At 39.0% G+C, this 16,912-nt stretch overlaps 2 protein-coding genes across 5 annotated transcripts in view; both read right to left on the bottom strand.

Moving 5' to 3' along the window:
* Positions 1–3,479, bottom strand: part of vps13b (vacuolar protein sorting 13 homolog B) — a 293,873-nt gene extending 290,394 nt beyond the window's left edge. For 2 of the 3 annotated variants that reach the window (XM_005742923.1, XM_005742921.1), the window contains exons 1-3: positions 3,370–3,479; positions 2,211–2,369; positions 921–1,064 (exon numbers count right to left, since the gene is read on the bottom strand). In XM_005742923.1, the coding sequence (XP_005742980.1) occupies positions 921–1,064; positions 2,211–2,357 (291 nt within the window). In that variant the 5' untranslated portion in view covers positions 2,358–2,369; positions 3,370–3,479. Of the gene's footprint in view, positions 1–920; positions 1,065–2,210; positions 2,370–3,198; positions 3,240–3,369 lie in introns of those variants that run through there. The other variant, XM_005742922.1, reaches the window with a different exon arrangement.
* A 3,840-nt stretch (positions 3,480–7,319) lies between these two features.
* On the bottom strand, positions 7,320–11,590 carry osr2 (odd-skipped related transciption factor 2). Of its 2 annotated transcripts, none has more exons than XM_005742919.1 (4): positions 11,324–11,590; positions 8,593–9,276; positions 8,143–8,242; positions 7,320–7,842 (listed from the first exon to the last, which is right to left on the bottom strand). In XM_005742919.1, exons 2-4 carry the CDS (start codon positions 9,237–9,239, stop codon positions 7,660–7,662), a joined length of 930 nt encoding a protein of 309 aa, XP_005742976.1. In that variant the 5' UTR covers positions 9,240–9,276; positions 11,324–11,590; the 3' UTR covers positions 7,320–7,659. The 2 variants fall into 2 exon arrangements, with proteins under 2 accessions (XP_005742976.1, XP_005742977.1); XM_005742920.1 differs by having other exon boundaries at positions 7,320–7,760.
* Positions 11,591–16,912: the final 5,322 nt, after the last annotated feature.

Below are 16,912 nucleotides of genomic sequence, written 5' to 3'. Positions count from 1 at the left end.
AAAAATTTATTGACGTACAAAAAAAACTTACATTACTTATTGACTCACTTTATGAAGCAATATAAACAGCGATGACTAAATCACTTTTGTGTTACATGTTTATGTGTTTCCACAAAGATGCTAACAGTCCAGCAGCAATCCAGCTCACCTCTACTTTATTTAACCAGTGAACAAAATTAAGATCTGGCTGCTTAGTCTGGTTGCACATACATTGAGCTTGAGACCCACTCTGGGCTTTGGGATCTTTAGTAATACTTATCATACTTTCAGTAAAGGAATATGCTGAGTTGTCCTGCTATGAATAAGCTGTTTCCTAACAATCTCAAGCACGACCAAACAATGGGTTATTTCTCCAAATTCATGGATTATTTCATCATTTTCTTGGTTTATATTGCAATGGCACACAATGGCACCACTCCCAAGCTGGCAACACAGTAAAGAGTGTTGCCAATTTATTCCCCAAAAGCATTTTACATCATTGTTTTGAATAGCAAACATATTTTGCGTCAGTGAGGCATCAGTTTGTTTGCTTCTGGTTTCTTGGTTTGCTTTTTTTTTTCAATGCATTTTTCATTAGAGTAAATAAACATGAGTAAGAAAAGGAAAAACGCAACTGCTGCTTAGCTGTGTCAAATTAACATTCGATTTTACACAAAGTCAGAATTAAAGAAGATGGCTTTAATTGTACAGCAGAGTAAAGCCTGCTGCACTAAAAATGTCAGCATGTTTTTAAACAAAGGCCATTACGAAATTTCTTGGAAACACATGGAGAAAGGGAATGGGAAAGCTTAACTTTGGCATGAGGAGGACTCTCACATAAATAACAGGAAGATCTGGCTAGCCCTGTTTTGGCTGTGTATAGAATCAAGAATAACATCTTTCTCATACCAAAAAAAGAAAATGAAAAGAAAAAAACTAACCTGGGCACCATCCCTTAGCTTCAGGATGCACTCCATGGTGTTGATGGTGATAACTACAGGCTCTGAGCCCAGCTTGGTCCAAGGTACATGGATCCGTAGCTCATGGATATGACCACTCATGAATGTAAAAGGCAGTTTCAACTCCTGTGGATATAAAAGGAGTTACAAGAAAGAAAGGAAAAAAACAACAGCCAGCTAGAAATAAACAACACTAGAATAATATGGATAAAGGTGCCAATACGAGGTAGAGGCTTCGAGAACATTTTGAATCTTCATCCATCCATTTTTCAAACAGCACTTTGAAGCTAATATTTGTAGACGAGTAGATAGTAAAAACAATAGCTACAGATTACATACTGGTCACGCTTCTAACAATATAAGTCAGATATTTTCAGAGGCAGGCAAATCACTGTTCTGCATCTTGAACTACTCTGTGTGAGAATGAGTCCCATGAAACCAGACTGCCTACACACAGGCTTCACATGCTTTCTGTGCAAGTCTGAGCCAAAAAATTAATAGCCAAACATTTTTCTGAGGGAAAAGCTGTCATGGATTTACAGTATGTCTGCTTTATAACCCCCACAATGTTTCACCAAATATTATATTAAGATGATCTCAGATTGCACATTTGAGAGGAGGTACTGTCCAAATGAAATGGAATAAAATAAATGCAAAGGTAGGACAATTTCCAAAGTTTTGACACAGCATTACAGACAAATCTCAATCCTAACACAATTCCCACTGTCGGATAGCTTGAAGCTGCTTCCAATAAGAACTTTCATCACAATCTCTTTGGGTTACGCAGTGTTTTGGTCTGCTCTTCAGCAGCAGTCAGAACCCACTCAAAAGAAAAGAAAATCCTTTTAACTGGTGGCAGATTGATCTAATCCAGACATGACATGAGTAAAAGAGAACACTGTCAAAATAACACTGCAGAGCAAAATATCAAAGTAAATCTGGTAAAATTCTTCTGAAATGACAGCAAGAAGATGCTGTTAGTGCCTGACTAAACAGCACTGTAGCGTTTTCTTTCACTCTAGTCAAGGCAATACAATGGAGAATAGCTGCAGACATAATATGGCAACTTTTTTGTAGGGTGTATGTGCCTGCATAACCAAGGTTTATAAACTAAACTCTACAATTTGTTTATAGTAAGTAAAATACAAAACTACATTCTGAATATATATGTAGGAAGTGGGCATTTATATTTTAAATATTCCCATCATTTTAACCTCACGTCAGTTTTATAAAGAAAGGTTCAAAGCAAAAGCTAGATTTAACTTTTAGTACCTGCTCCAGTACATCCAACTTCAAGTCCAGCTTGCTCAGCACCACATCACCGCCCCACAGAGAGAGCTGCAGGTCAGATGGCTTCAGATTCTTGATGTACTTGTTTACATAGCTCATCAGGAGCGGTGTGACATAAGACTCCAACATCTTGTCCTTGTTCTGTGTACACAATGAACAAAACAAAAAAACATGGTAATATCATTTGACTGTGTTAACATCCTTTTGCCATTATATATCTCGGTCACTAAACTAATGGTGCTCGTTCTAAACTAATTACAAAGAATATGTATTTCTTAAGAGTGTTATTTTGATGTCATAGCCTAAAAGCACAGCTCTAATTAATAATTGTCATTGCTAAAGCAGAAGTAGTGTGCATGTTAGCTAAGTGGAATATGTCATAAAAATATATATAATAATATCATATTTATTATATGTATAAAGCCATAATTTAAGATATTGGCTATGCTTGAACATTTCTTTTTATGACAGGTCCAAACACAACATTATAACCTCTTATCCAACTTGCAAACTGTGGAAGTACTGGCCGTTTCACACAAACCTCAAGCTGTTTTTTGTTACAGTTCAACAAACTGATGTCAGAATGAACTGGCACTCCTAATGACATAAATACCATATTGGCATCCAATAACTAATCCAACTGTGCGTAATTTATAGAAAGGTTGTACAGGTTTTGGTTAATAAACTTAATTAGGTGTAAAGACAGTTCTAATTACGCTGACTTCTCATCAACGCAAATTTAACTAACCCTTCCGTAAATTATCAACATCAACTCTTCTACTTTTACGTATTTTAACCTTAAATGAAATTCACCGGAATGTCTAGCTTCCTTGCTAAAGTGCCTTCATTCCTCATAACGGGGATGCCCAGGAGCAATTATGTACTGCATTTGCAAATTAATTCCAATGTAACTAATAAAAACTTCAACAGCGACGCTATGTCGTATCTTATAGTAATACATTTAACTTACTGTGGAGCACTTAGCCAGGGAGGCTAGCTCTTTCCTCCTGTCATTTAAGTGATACACAACAGCAGCGAAGCAAAGAAGCTAGGCTAAGTGATTAGAAGAAGTCGCTATAACTTCGTTTCAGCTGGCTAAATTGGCTAGCCACAAGTCAAATAGAGAAAAGACTCTATTTACCTGACTCCCACTTGTATCCTGTTGGTTTTTGTTTAATTCTACGTTTAATAAAAGATGTTCATCCCGTTATCTAACGTTAGCCATATCGCCGAACTGCAAGAGTCGAAACGTCATCAGTAAACACCAACGCGGCTTCCGTATGCCTGGTGTTGCGTTTTTCAGTGGGAAATTTGCGTTTCGAAGGTAGATTTACATACACAACGTATCAACATAAGTAACTCAAGAGAAATTTCATTTGTGATTTGATCAGTTAACAGGCATTATCTTCTTCGGTTACAGCCACTCCGGATGTTTCCATGCCGTCAGGTTTTGATATAACAAATACCTTTATTCCTATTAAAACGAAGGAGTGTCTACAAATCCGGACTCTCTAACAAGTAAGGGAAGGGATCTCTTCGCATAATAATCGTCATCGCTTAAGCACGCCCCTACCCTTTTTATGGCAGCGGAAGCTCACCTTTGCCGAAAGAGCGATCGCGTGAACCTCACAGTGCTCAGCATAGTGAATGTGTATTCTTGATTATAATTTTCTATTATTTTTATTTTTTGTTATAATGTAACAAAATGTTCTTATTTACCATCTTAGTCCATAAGAGTTTCAATTTCAACCTTCTGGGACCTGTCATTGCAGAAGTCAATGAAAGTGAATAGTGGAGACGATAAGAAAATTATGTTTGCATTTCACACAGGGAAACTGTGCGGATTTTAAGCATCTCATCATATATCTCAACTCTAAATATATCTCAACTGCCAGAGTAACACAGGCCTATATCTGGAGGTTAGGTGAAATTTGCCAACGCAGACACACTGTGACATGATAAATATCTTACATACTGGAATTTAAAATGAAGAAGAATATACTGAGGGCAACGAAAATATTCTAAAATGTAAACCATTTCTGTCTTTCACGGATCTCGTTTTTTTTAGGGTCACTGGTTATTTTTCAGACATGAAACGTAATAATGTCAACGGACAACTGTATGAATTGCATAAAAGAACGGGTTAGACTCAACCTTTATTGCACTGTCACTTGAACACCTTTGCTGAGAAAGGATCTTGCTAATTTGTGCGTCCAAGGAGTTCGTTGACAGATAAAATATTTCTTTTATACTTTTTTTAGTCGTAATGTTGAGTTATATTGCTCCAGTGGTTAAGTAAGCAATCTTGTCATATTTAAAGTGAACAGCAGTCATAACATACAAGAAAAAAATGCAAATTATAGCAGTTTTATAGCTTAAACAACAAAAATCCAACTTCACCCTGCCGTCAGTATATTTCACGTCTTCAGTGGTTTGCTGAATATGTTTGCATGTTTGTTTGTTTGTTTGATTTATTTATTTAATCACCTATCTTTGAGATCAGACCATCATCTGTCTTTTTTTTCGTGATGAAACCTTTAAAAAAGTGTCTTCCGCAGGCCGCACATAGGGTCAGAAGCACTGCAGATATGAGGTCTGGCCTGTAGTGGCCTGTAGTCCGGACAGGCTCTCGTCTGCTGTAAAGCTTCATGAGGATACAGTCCACATAAGTCGGTCAAGGATGACGATCGCCCTGTGACCGGCCACGCTTTGCCAACTATGCTTAAGTGTGTCAGAGTCAAGTGGTCACCCACAGTTAATGTTACTATTCTGAAGTCCTTTCTGGCCAGGATGCTTTAAATTAATACAGAAAAATATCTGATATCAAGTTATCTCACTTCTTAGACCAGCAGGTTGAATCTGGAATCCAAAGGAAACCAGCGTACTGTGCCACAATCCAAGTCTTTAAAGCCAGAGATAAATTAGGAATCTTCTGTTGTTATTCTCCACGAATGATATGTTCCACGTAAACTGCCTAAATTAGTGGTTTTCCACTACAGCATTTCAGTTGAGGCTATCAAAGATTTATTTCGGGTTAAAAATAAAGGGTTTTTGCTAAATACTTACAGCAATACATGGATTAACTAAACAATTAATTAAACAATATTAAATAAATACTTCTTTAGAAAGGCTAAACGGCTTTGTTCAAGCACATATAAAAATGTATATTTCCACTGAGGAGGACAAGAATGGCAGAAAATTACTTTCAAATTACTGTGCATATTGTAACAGATATTTTGCATTTATTCTTATTAGTCAGGTTCCTGCATTATGTTACATCTGTTGTCGAGGCGTCAAAATGTTTCTTTTTTCATTTGGTTTTTTCTTGTTTATTAAAATGGATAACAATTTGTTTCATAAACGTTTATTACAAATTCAAACAAATTATATTCAAATATATTCTAAACATATATATATGTGTATATGTATATATATATATATATATATCAAACATTATTATTATTATTATTATTACATGACCTTTTTGTGTGTTTTTTTCATATTATATAGTTTTCAGATTGAATTTTTTTTATGTTTTACTAATGAATTATGTTTTTATGTGATTGTCAAACAGCTCAAATACTTTCCCCCTTCTTTTTTAATGTTTTTTTATGAGCTCGCTGGAGACGTCGCACTTTGTTGTCTTTCCTTTTAGAAAATAATTAGGAAAATCCTTGCCCGCAGTGCGCAATAAAACTGGCCTTAGTTAATGGCCTTTCAGCAGCAATGAACGCACTTTTAAATCTCCTGATGTTATTGTAACCACTTGTTCCAGACCCTATTTTCGAGCCCATTAGAAATAAATGCTACTTTTTCGTGCAATTAATTGCACCGTAAGGTGAAAATCAAGTTTCAGGCGAGCAGTCAGTAGCCACCGCTGGCTCTTGAAACGGGGACACAAAGGGCCCGAAGGCCAGATATCACCGAGAGACACAGAGATGAGGAGAGAGTCAGAAGAGAGAATCTCGCTTTGACTTCACCAAATGATAAAAAAAAACAAAAAAAAAAAAACACCCAACACATTATAGACGAGCTCGTCCGGTCACAGGCAGCAGGCTTGGTGGTTAATCAGTGGTCGGTCAAAGTTTAGTTGGATAAAATCCAGATCTTGGTGGGTTTTTCTGTGTATCTACGCAAAATTTAAACCACAGTGTAAATGAGTTCTTACAAAACGCTCTCCATTTTTGCTTGAGGCTATTTGTGGCTATTTGCCTCTGTATCTATGAAGCGCCTTGAGCCGACTTTTGTTGTGATTTGGCGCTATATAAATAAAATTGAATTGAATCATAAGGACCTGAGAAATAATCTTTGTATATATATATTTTTAATTCATAAAATTAGTCTATGGCGCATATAGGTCCAAAAATTAAACTAGGAGACTCACGTCAGGCCCATTAGACGTCAGCAGCTGAGTGGTACAGGTGTTTTACATTTCGAATATGGCTCGGTAACACAGCAGGTTCCTAAAAACATTTCTGAACCACCATCTGAGGACAGACGCAGACACACGGCTGCGTGAAAATGCCTTCTGAGCGCTGATGGTTCCTTCTGCCGTTTTGCAGGTCACTTATGATGTCAGAGGTGATCTAGATAAAGACATGTGATATGGCCGCTAATGCGGCTAATATAATACTGATCAGCCTCTGTAGAGGACATGTAGCCTAAGATAATAATAGAGGCTAATAATTCTGAGACGTACAGACACTGAGAGGTGGTTGGCAGACAGTGCGTAATGACTGACCGTTACATGGTCATAACTTTTATTCGAAGAAAAATCATTGTAAACTTTATGATCAATTATCACCCGCGATGGCACACAGGATTGTGCTTATGAAGTTATGCTCTTTTCCAGGAGCTAAAGACGTCCTCGGGGCTTTCTGTCATGTGGTGTTTCCTGCTAACTCCCTGCTAAAAAGCCCAACACGTCCGCCACATAAGCTCTCACTGCCCGCCGGCTGTAAACATACAGACTATTAACTTGATGACCATGGTAAAAGATTTCACCTAAATATTGCTTTTTGGGCTGTAACACTGTGTCCTCTGTTTCGTGGCAGTGAAAATGAGAAATAAAAACGGGGGGAAATCCAAATGTATCATGGAAATATTTATTTCTAAAATACAATTTAACATACTTTAAATTTATGACTGTTTTTTGACAACTTTACCATTTCAAGGTCAGAAAAAGAACATTAAAAAACACAACAACAACAACATGAGCAACAACATTATGTACATTTGATATTTACAGGTGGTGTGAAAGTTGGACATGGCACTGGCTCCGCTGTTGTTCCGCTTGAGGTGCAACCAAATCCCACTCTAAAACGTGCTGAAGTAAACATGTCCTCACTTGGAGATTGTCCTTGATCCAAAAGAAAAATGTGGCTGATTTGTCTTTCTGCGTTTTGTCCATTGTTATTTTTGTTTCTCCAGGCTAGTAGTCCTGATGTGGGCTGTGCGTCAAACTGTGCCGTCGCAAGTCACAGTTGCGCCGAAACACCTTTCCGCAGCGGCCACAGCTGTAGGGCTTGATGTCTGTATGGGTGAGAAGGTGAGTTTTCAGGTTACTTCTTTGATTAAAGGTTCTTCCGCATGTGGGGCATTTGTGTGGAGATTCCTGTTTAGATTTAAAGCAAGCAAAGGATTATTGCCTTTAATTGGATAGAAGGTCTATCAGTTCAATCTTTCAATAATCTGATAAATCCACTGTCGTGTCAGATCTAATTTACTTGTTTGCATATTATTTTTTATTTTTATTGTATTATTTTCTGTGGATCTCTGACTCACATTTTTTGTTTTTAATTTAGTGATAGGTTTTGTGAGGCTTTCTTTTTCCACCCCCATGCATGCAGTAGACAGGTGAATTATGATCAGAGAGTATCACACGTTAAAGGTCGCGTTAAGATTCTGAGCTTACCTGCATGTGTAAGGTTTTATGGACGGCTAGAGTTCGAGACTGACAGAATCCCTTCCCACATTCTTGACATTTGAACGGTTTTTCCTTGGAGTGGATGTATCTGTAAAACAGAAATGACACTTAATCAATGTCCGCTCATGCACGAAGTTACTTGTAAATGTTACAGAGCCCACAGTCACAGAGCCGAAAATCTCCACTGTGCAAGTTATGAATGTCCAACTTAATGCTGAAAAGTGCTTTAGCGCCCTCGTGGAGAAGTTTTAGGGAACAGGCCTGCTTGCATTTTATAGCACAAATTAAGGAATATAATTTTAATGGCCGGTTCTGGAGAGGCTATTAACTTAAATCGAGATATCTGAGACTTAAAATCACAAATCATCATTGCTGCTGGAAATTGCTGACCCCCTCGTCCTAACCCAGTGCGCATAATATCCCATAAATCCGTCTTACCTGTGGTCTCTGAGATGGTCTTGTCTTCTGAAAGCCTTGTGGCAAATGTCACAAGTATAGGGCCTCTCATCTGTGTGGGTCCTCTCGTGGATTAAGAGGTTGTAGGACTTGGTAAAATGCCTGCCGCAGAACTTACAAATAAATTCCTTTTTAGTCTTGGATGGTAGCCTGCCCCTGGTGGGTTTTCTGTCCGGGGACAGCTTGCTCAGCTCGGAGATGGTTCCCCCTAGTCCCGATGCCAGCTTTGCCAGGTCCGCAGCTTTCGGTGGGTCCTCCTGCGTGGCAGCGAGGGCCAGGTTCGCGAAGTCAAATCTCGGCCTGTCCTTTTGCAGCGAGGGGATGCCGTGCGCGACGGTGGCTTGCTTTGGATGGAATAACTGCGCCGCGGCGGTGAAGGGCAAAGCTGGGAAGGGAATCCGTGGGTCGACCAGACCCTGGGCGGCTGCCGTGATCGTCGACCTCAGTCCCTGCATGTGTGGGTAGCCAAGAGTCCAGTGGTTCATGTGCATGGTTTGCACGGCGCTGAGGCCGTACAGTCCCTGCAGCTGGTCAGCGGGGAAAGTGTTGACGGCCTGCAGGAAGGAGTAGTTTGTGAGCTGCAGGGCTGGGTGCAGGGGGATCGGAGCGTGCAGAGCTTTGCTCCCCATCTCGGCTCAGACCTCTGCAGAAGACGCGGTGATAACCCTGAGAATGCAGAACACACCGAACAATAAGCGTTGTGTGTTAATCCCAAGAACTGGTTATTGTGTGGAAAGAAGAACAGAGAAAATGTGACGTCTCGGTTACCGGTTATGGTAGACTACTTAAATCCACCTGTTTAAAAAGATTTTATTTTTTGAAATTGTAACTTTTCATTATTGTATTAAACTGATATAAATATGTTTTTCGCAAAGGTGAATATACCCAGCCACCCCCTCTCCCCTTTAAACCTAATTTAGGCATATATATAATGAATTAGCTTAGTTTATTTTTTGCACCTGGTTCAACGCGAGGAAGCTGATGAATAAAACGCACAGGTTAATGCGCAGAAGGATTGCCCTATATTAGCCTGTCCCGGCCTGCTTATAATATCTAAACCTCTGTTTTGCATAAGCGAAACCACTGAGGAAATGTAAAAACACAGTCGCCCCCCCTCCTCCCCCACCCGACACGGAGATGCGCTTCAAATCAAAATTTAGGAAACAAATCAGTCACCGAAAGTATAATTAAATCAAGTGGGTGTAAAACAACTCATGTGGCATCGATTAACACTGCAAATTGCAATTTCAGATCACTCTGAATGAAGCACTAAATCTCACACGAGGTAATTAGAAAGCACAGCTTGGTGTGTGTTTTAAAGTTGCAGTTAGTATTTCGCAATAAAAAAAAACAAACAAAACAAACGTAAGCAGCCCGGATTTGTACAAGTCTGAAATTTAGACAGAAGAGATGAAATATGTTATTAATTGAAGGAGCAAAACATACACGCTGTCCGTCTCTGATGGAAATGCATGTGCTTTTCATTTTTATTTTGGAAGAGTTAATTTTATAGGCACTTTTTTCCTTTTAAGGTTTTTAATGTAATATTTATCTATTTATTTATTTTTTCCATATGAAGTCCCCCCCCCCCTTCCCCTGGGCAAGGCAACATGGCAGCAAATGACCCCTGTGCATTTAACCTACATTTCAAAAGAATAATGTTTCCCTTAAACAAAAGCAGAAGCGAGCTCCCTCCGCTGTTTAGGACAAATGAGGTGAGCTGACAGTATAAAAATTGGCTTGTGTCCGAGTTTGTGGGGATGACAAGTTATGTTTTCCCACACAGAAAAAAGAAGATCCACCGTAGAAGTTCAAGGCTCCAGATGGTGAACGCGGGACTGGCAATAGGCCAGTTGTGCTGACCTTTAGATATGATCAAGAAAAAGAAGAAAAGCGAGCTGTGTTTAGATAGTAAAATACATCATTTAGGTATCTACACTTTTTCTTTTGTGACAGATCAAGCCAAATCATATTTTAACACAATATGTCAGAAGTCAGCCTGTCCTGAAACTGCCTCGGAGATTAAGCCATTATCCACACTTGCAGACTGTGAGTCTTGCGCACACGGTAGTCAGGGTAGCTACCGGTCGCTTGTTTCGGTCAGGTCGTTGCCTTCAGCTCTTTCTGCCTCGCTTTCCCTCTCACCGATGGTGAGGGGTTAAATATAATTTCGCACAGGTGCAGCGTGAGACACCGCGAAGGCACTTGCTGTTCTTTGCCCAGGGAGTTCGTTCAGCTTGTTCTTGTTCTCACCTTTGGACTGCGCTTACACTTCGGGAGCAGCCAAGTGTCCGATCTTGTTCTTCGAGTCCTTGTAAGGTTCATTTTTTTTAAAGCTTTTCATGTGTTTATTTTTGGCAGAAGGCTTTACATTTCTATCAGTCGTGACAAGTCTTTACAAACGCGAAGATCACTGTTTGTTTTAGTAATGCTGCGCGCCGTGGACGGAGGCCAGCAATGTCAAAGCGTGAGTGAACTGTGACCTCAAGTTAGTTAGTAATATGACGAAACAACACTCCTCTCTAGAACACTTAAAAAAAGAAAAGAAGAGTTTGGTCATTAAAAGCTGATCACTTTCTAAGAGTCTTTGAGTCTTTGCTTTAAAGCCTAGACACTAAACTTTTTTTCTTTTTTTTAAGATAACAACTTCTAATATGTTGGTTTGGTTCTCCTTCCTCAGACATAAATCCTACCCTGCCAAACAGAATCTTACCCCAATAAATAGCTGCCAAAGGTCCTGCGGTATGTCAGTAATCCACAGTAACTATAGAGGCGACGAGCTCCAATAAAGCGTCGCTAAAAGTTTTCCAAGATCCAAGTCCATGAAACTTTCATGTAGCCATGCAGCCAAGTCTGATGTCTCGGACTTTTGCAGAGATGTGACAAGTTGTGAAAAAATGTGGAAAGAGGCAAAGTTTGGAGGAGAGACAGCAGCAGCGTGTGAGTCCCGTCCGGAGCTGGGGCTGGAAGTGTGCGGTTCTTCACTTTTTAGTGCTCCAGGACTCTCGAGCGCTCAGCCCGCCCCCGACACGCCTCCACCCCCCTCCTCTATCATTAACTCCAATGTTCCCCTCTGTTTATTTGTGTTTGGATAGCAACTAAGGCTCCAGACCATAGTAGAGGAGCGTGCTCAGTTCGACTTGCCTCCTCTGACACCTCTCATATACCATCCAGCCAAGGCTGATAGCTTCTTTTGGAGGCATGTTTGGAAGCAGGGAGGAAACCCTGAACATTTCCCCCCACCTCACAGTTCCACGATTTTGAAAACGTGCTTTTGGATACTTGAGGAGCTTACAAGATTTTTTTTCCTCCTTCTTTTTGAAACCATAGATCCCATTTGCGAAATGGAGGGCATATGCAAGAACCACAACATTAAATGGTTTAATTCATTATGGTAATAATAATAATAATAATAATAATAATAATAATAATAATAATAATAATGTTAAAAAATGAGAAAGGTTTTTGATAGAAAAAGAGGAGATAAAATAAAGAGAAAGAATTCGCATTCTCAAGACAGCTGATTTGTTTTTCTTATTTTTTTGGTAACTTGCGTTAAAACACCTGTACAAGGGTGCTTATTACGGTTATTACACTGTTGCAAAAACACCACAGGAATTGTTGCCTGCCTTTTTAAAAACCTTTATATGCCCATTTCAACGCTGATCAGCCCAGGTGTCCCCCCATCCAGCACAACAAATAAACATCTAGCTATACTTAACAAATGGCATACGATAAAATGAAGGGAAAACTGTGCATGTGTGTGTTCAGATAAGCATTAATCAGAGCTGGTTGTTTTAATTTAGTCTCATTCTTACATCATTATTATTATTCAGACGGTATTTTTTTTTTATTGAATTTATGTGCAGTGACAGACTATATGAGATTAATCACACTGGCCTTTAATTACATTGAGGTTGGTTTCTGGCCGCAGATTATGATGCAAAGTAATGAAGACTTTTTTTGACAGCCTCAACCAGAAGCTAAAGAGTGTACGCCTTTTGTGCTGCATAGAAAGAGACGTGACTTCAGGCACATGAGCAGATTGTACTTGAAGAAGTTCATATATAAAATAAAAAAAGTTTAAAATGTATTTTTTTTTTAATCAAGAGGCGTCTTAATAAAACTGTGATTGAGTTTGTTTTTAAATAAAATCATAAAGTCATCCTGACATACTTTTTTTTCTAATGAGATGCCCAAATCCATCAAAGGTACTCAATCTATCTATCTCTATATATACATATATTTCTGCGATCTCTTGAAGTGTAATTTTTCTCCTCTATGCCTGATACATATGAGGTGTTGGTGTGCAGCAGGACTGACAGAGGTTTGGAGTTGGTTGCGGTCCTCCTTTGCTGTAGACACTTTGCAGAATGCAGGTCTGCAGCGCCGCCTATTGTAGCATAGCTACAACAGCAAACTCCTGTCTTTTCTCAAGCATTCGCGGCTCTGACAGAACACTGTCTCACAGAACAACTTTACATTTTCTGTTCACATCGCAGAGAAGCGCTTCACTGTGAATGGAGCCGGTGTGCACAGGATGAGCTCGTAATTTAAAACGAACTGATATTCTTGAAGTGCACAGATCGGAATAAATTCTCTTTCTCTGTATATATAGATATATATTTATATCAAAAGAAAGGCAGACTTTAAACCCACAAGAGGGAAAATAATTTCATTTGTGCAGTGCATTCTTTTAGATCTATTAATGTGCGCCTTTAATAACCACATAAGACAGAAAAACAGAACGAGAGATTTTACTCTGTTATAGGAGAGATAACAAGTAAAGTGCTTGTCTAAGACGTTAAGTCTATCCTCGAGCTCATGTAGCCTAATTTTCGTTTTCTTAGAGCTGCAGAACATCGTCTGCACACAACATGCTTGTGGTTTTTCGTTCGGTTTCATATCACCCCAGCCTCCTATCTTCACTGTCAAAAACCCCAACAGCTACAGACAGAATAGAATACACACAGAACCATGCATTTTAACATTACAAATAATGGCATTTTCTCAACGTATCCAGTTCACCCTGGAAAATTGGAAAAATGAAAATTATGCTTTTTTTTTGGTTCTTGAAAAAAAAATCCGATTAAAATAAATAGTATTTTTTTTCAAGTATATCTTGTGCTTGTGTAAGAGATATACATTCACTATTAATAAAATTGGAATTTGCCAGTATAATTTAAACAGTCTGAATTCATTAAAATCTCGTGAAATATACACACAAAAATTCTGCTAGGAGAATACCGACTTCCTGTGGGAGTTTTTTTGTGAGGTTAAAAGTTAAACTCTTCAGTGAGACAGTCGTCTTATTATCGGCAAAATTTACTGCTTCATGTATGAGACGGATTTGTTTGTTTTTTTGTGGTATTAAAAAAATGCTACACATAACTACTTCAAATCAATAATATCCAAAACTAACACGAATATTAATTCAGTTCCGGAGGTGAACATAATGTAGCTCAATGTTTTCAATTCTTTTTGATTATCCTATGATATCACCGCTATACTAATATGTCCTAAGTATAAATATTAAGTTTACTGCGTCGGAATTTTATCTCGCATGACAGGACATCTTGGCCTCTATTTTACAGTTTGGATTTTACAGTTGCACTAATCTATGCTATAGGATTACTGTAGTCTTTATAGTTCGGGTAATGTCAGAGCCAGAAAGTTAGTGTCTTGCCCTTTGGCCCTGCCCTAAGTCCCCTGCAGCCGCCATCATTCTCTGTGATAGACTCCCACAGAGTATCAGTGTTGCAGCTCAGTGCAGCTGCCAAGCCTGTAATGGCCGACACTCCTCTTCCAGTAACACTGAGTGACAGCAGAGAGGACTAACAGGAACCATGAAGCTCTCCCAAATTTAAAGGAACAGGTTTGGATACAGAAAGGAGTTTTGGACTTGTCAAACACAAGTGTGCACAGGAATGTATCTAGAAATGTAGAAGATAAATAAATACAAATGCTATTGACGCCATGTGTGACATTTTTGGGTTTTGCAATATATTTCCAACCAAACTATTTGCTTACAATAATTGTGGCGTGCCAGTCATGTACATCACTTTTAAGCTAAATGTAGTTTTTCCCCCTTTATTTTATAGAAATGGTGTTAAACCTTTTTATGCCTATCCTCTATAACAGAGTGACTAAAATGCTGTCATGGCCCACTCCTGCCATACAGCTCTTATTTTAGAGATTCACTTTCCCAGCTCTGGAGGTGTGAGCGAGCTCTTGAGATAACACAAAATAGTTTCAACATGTCTGTATTTGACCTTTAATATCCTGTCAAATAGCGTCGCCTCACATTCACATGCTGCGTCTTACCTCTGCCGTACCCACATGTGGAGCCCTTGCCTGAAAACGTGGAGCTGTTGGCCTGTTCTGGAGGCTGACTGGGCCTGTTTGTCTCTCCGTGTTGATGTGTCTCTGTGTATATTGGCAGACAGGATGTCAGGTCCATAGTATAAGAGCAGGGGGAGGTAAACCTGTCACTGTTACCTGCCTGCTGTGGTTTCAAACCCCCCACATCCCCACCTACACTCGCACTCATCCTGTCCCAGCAGCAGCTCTGAGTATGGGGTGTTTTTGATTCAAAGACCCCCCAAAGTCACATTTTCCTCCACATCACACCCTTTTACCTGAAATTGTACATTTCTAGAAAAACGGGGGGTTATGCTTCTCTTACCTCATGGGTTCTTGATTGTTGTTATTTGAGAACGAAATGGAATTTTACTAAGACTTTCTGTTTTATGTCAGCGTGTAATGAAGTTGGCACAGTGTATTGTAAATATATTTTCTTCTAGAAACAAAACTAAAAGATACACAAACTATTAAGTATATAATTCATAGGTACAAAGGCATATCTGTTTTACAATAACATTGGTATGCTGTTATTAGTGTTTGGTGTTGTCTTTTACAGCATGGGCTTGGCCTTTTCTCTTTCTTTTCTTTTGTTTTAACACTTCCCTCTGTAGTGGCTGCCATGCTTTATAAACCTTCTTCTGAATTTCTGAAATTTAAAACAGGTCTTTTTCATGACATTTAAGAAAATTATCCACTCAACAAAGGTAAATACAGTTAGTGTGGACTTGTTAGAACAAGCTATCCATCTGAGCTATTGTGATTTTTTAGACACAAGATACTAATTTTAACTGTCTTTTGAAGTTTCCAGTTAACTAATATCACTGGAAGCTATTATGTGAGACCAAGTTCAGAAAGTTAGTTTAAATCTGACAGGATATACAGAGAATGGTGATTAAAAACCCATGTTTATCAAATGAAAATAAAAAATAAGTAGCAGCTAAAAAAAAAAAGAAAATACTGTCCCAGACTGGTTGGAGAATCCGAGGAGAAAAACATCCTGCACACTGCAAAGCATATTGTAGTGCAGCTGTGACAGCAGAAAGCTTTTGCTCCTGCTTTATTGTACAAGATTGCCCCCTGTTGGATTAACCTCAAAATACTGAAACATTTTATGATCTATCATCATAGGCCGTATGATTCAGTGACGAGTGCATGCCTGTCACTTTTAGAACTGGGGGCTTAAATGTCATTTATGAAATCACCACTGGCCATGAAAAAATAATTATCTAAGTATCTAAGTATTTTTTTTTCTTTCCTTTTTTTCAATTAGGGCACAGTCTGAAACCTCACTGAAAACATTATACTTGTTAAAAACTAGAGGAGGATCATATGCTGGCAGAGTCTCAGATATATATGTGTTGCATTCTTCTGGTCTCCGCATGATGTTTTCTCCATCTGCTGTCCAGTGCCACTCTCTTCACTGGTCTCCTGCCATCTGTTTAACAGCACCTTTGCGTGACCAAATGCCTTTACTCCCTGCAATGTTATCCACGCTACCAGAGAGGCATAGAGAAGAAAACCGCCATGATATTGTGCTCCATCAACCAATAAAACCCACCAGTTAAAGCTGCTCAAGCCCAACACCAAATCCCATTTGTCAGCAAATAGCTTCCTCGGCTTGTCTGTTCCTCCGCTTGGCCGGGTGCTTCTGTGGAGCTCTCTGCCACGAAGATGACATTTTCAGTTATTTGTTGTCTGCTGTGATGGCAAGCAGGGAAGTGAGGAGGAGAGGGATCTGTATATGATCATAAATGTGCCTCAAAAATGTCTGATAGATCATCTGATCTTTGTCAACTCAACGGGTTTGACTTAAAAATGAGCACTATGTCAGTCTTTATATTAGTCAGTATTCATTAAAGGTCCATTTAACACTTAACTGAGACTTTTAACTGACTGTGAGCAAATTATAATGCCTGTATCTGTTTGGTACCTGTCTAGA

This window comes from Pundamilia nyererei, unplaced genomic scaffold, assembly GCF_000239375.1.
Source record: "Pundamilia nyererei isolate P.nyererei 1_Seehausen unplaced genomic scaffold, PunNye1.0 scaffold00125, whole genome shotgun sequence".
Classification (NCBI taxonomy): Eukaryota; Metazoa; Chordata; class Actinopteri; order Cichliformes; family Cichlidae; genus Pundamilia; species Pundamilia nyererei.
The sequence above is the reverse complement of the archived record's forward strand: the minus strand, read 5'-3'. Positions and strand labels throughout refer to the sequence as shown.

Excerpts from the sequence above, each read along its gene's own strand:
- osr2 (XM_005742919.1), bottom strand. The coding sequence starts at position 9,239 with ATGGGGAGCAAAGCTCTGCACGCTCCGATCCCCCTGCACCCAGCCCTG. Across the intron at positions 8,243-8,592 it reads GACCATCTCAGAGACCACAG|ATACATCCACTCCAAGGAAA; the intron begins GTAAGACGGATT and ends TCTGTTTTACAG. Across the intron at positions 7,843-8,142 it reads ATAAAACCTTACACATGCAG|GAATCTCCACACAAATGCCC; the intron begins GTAAGCTCAGAA and ends AAATCTAAACAG.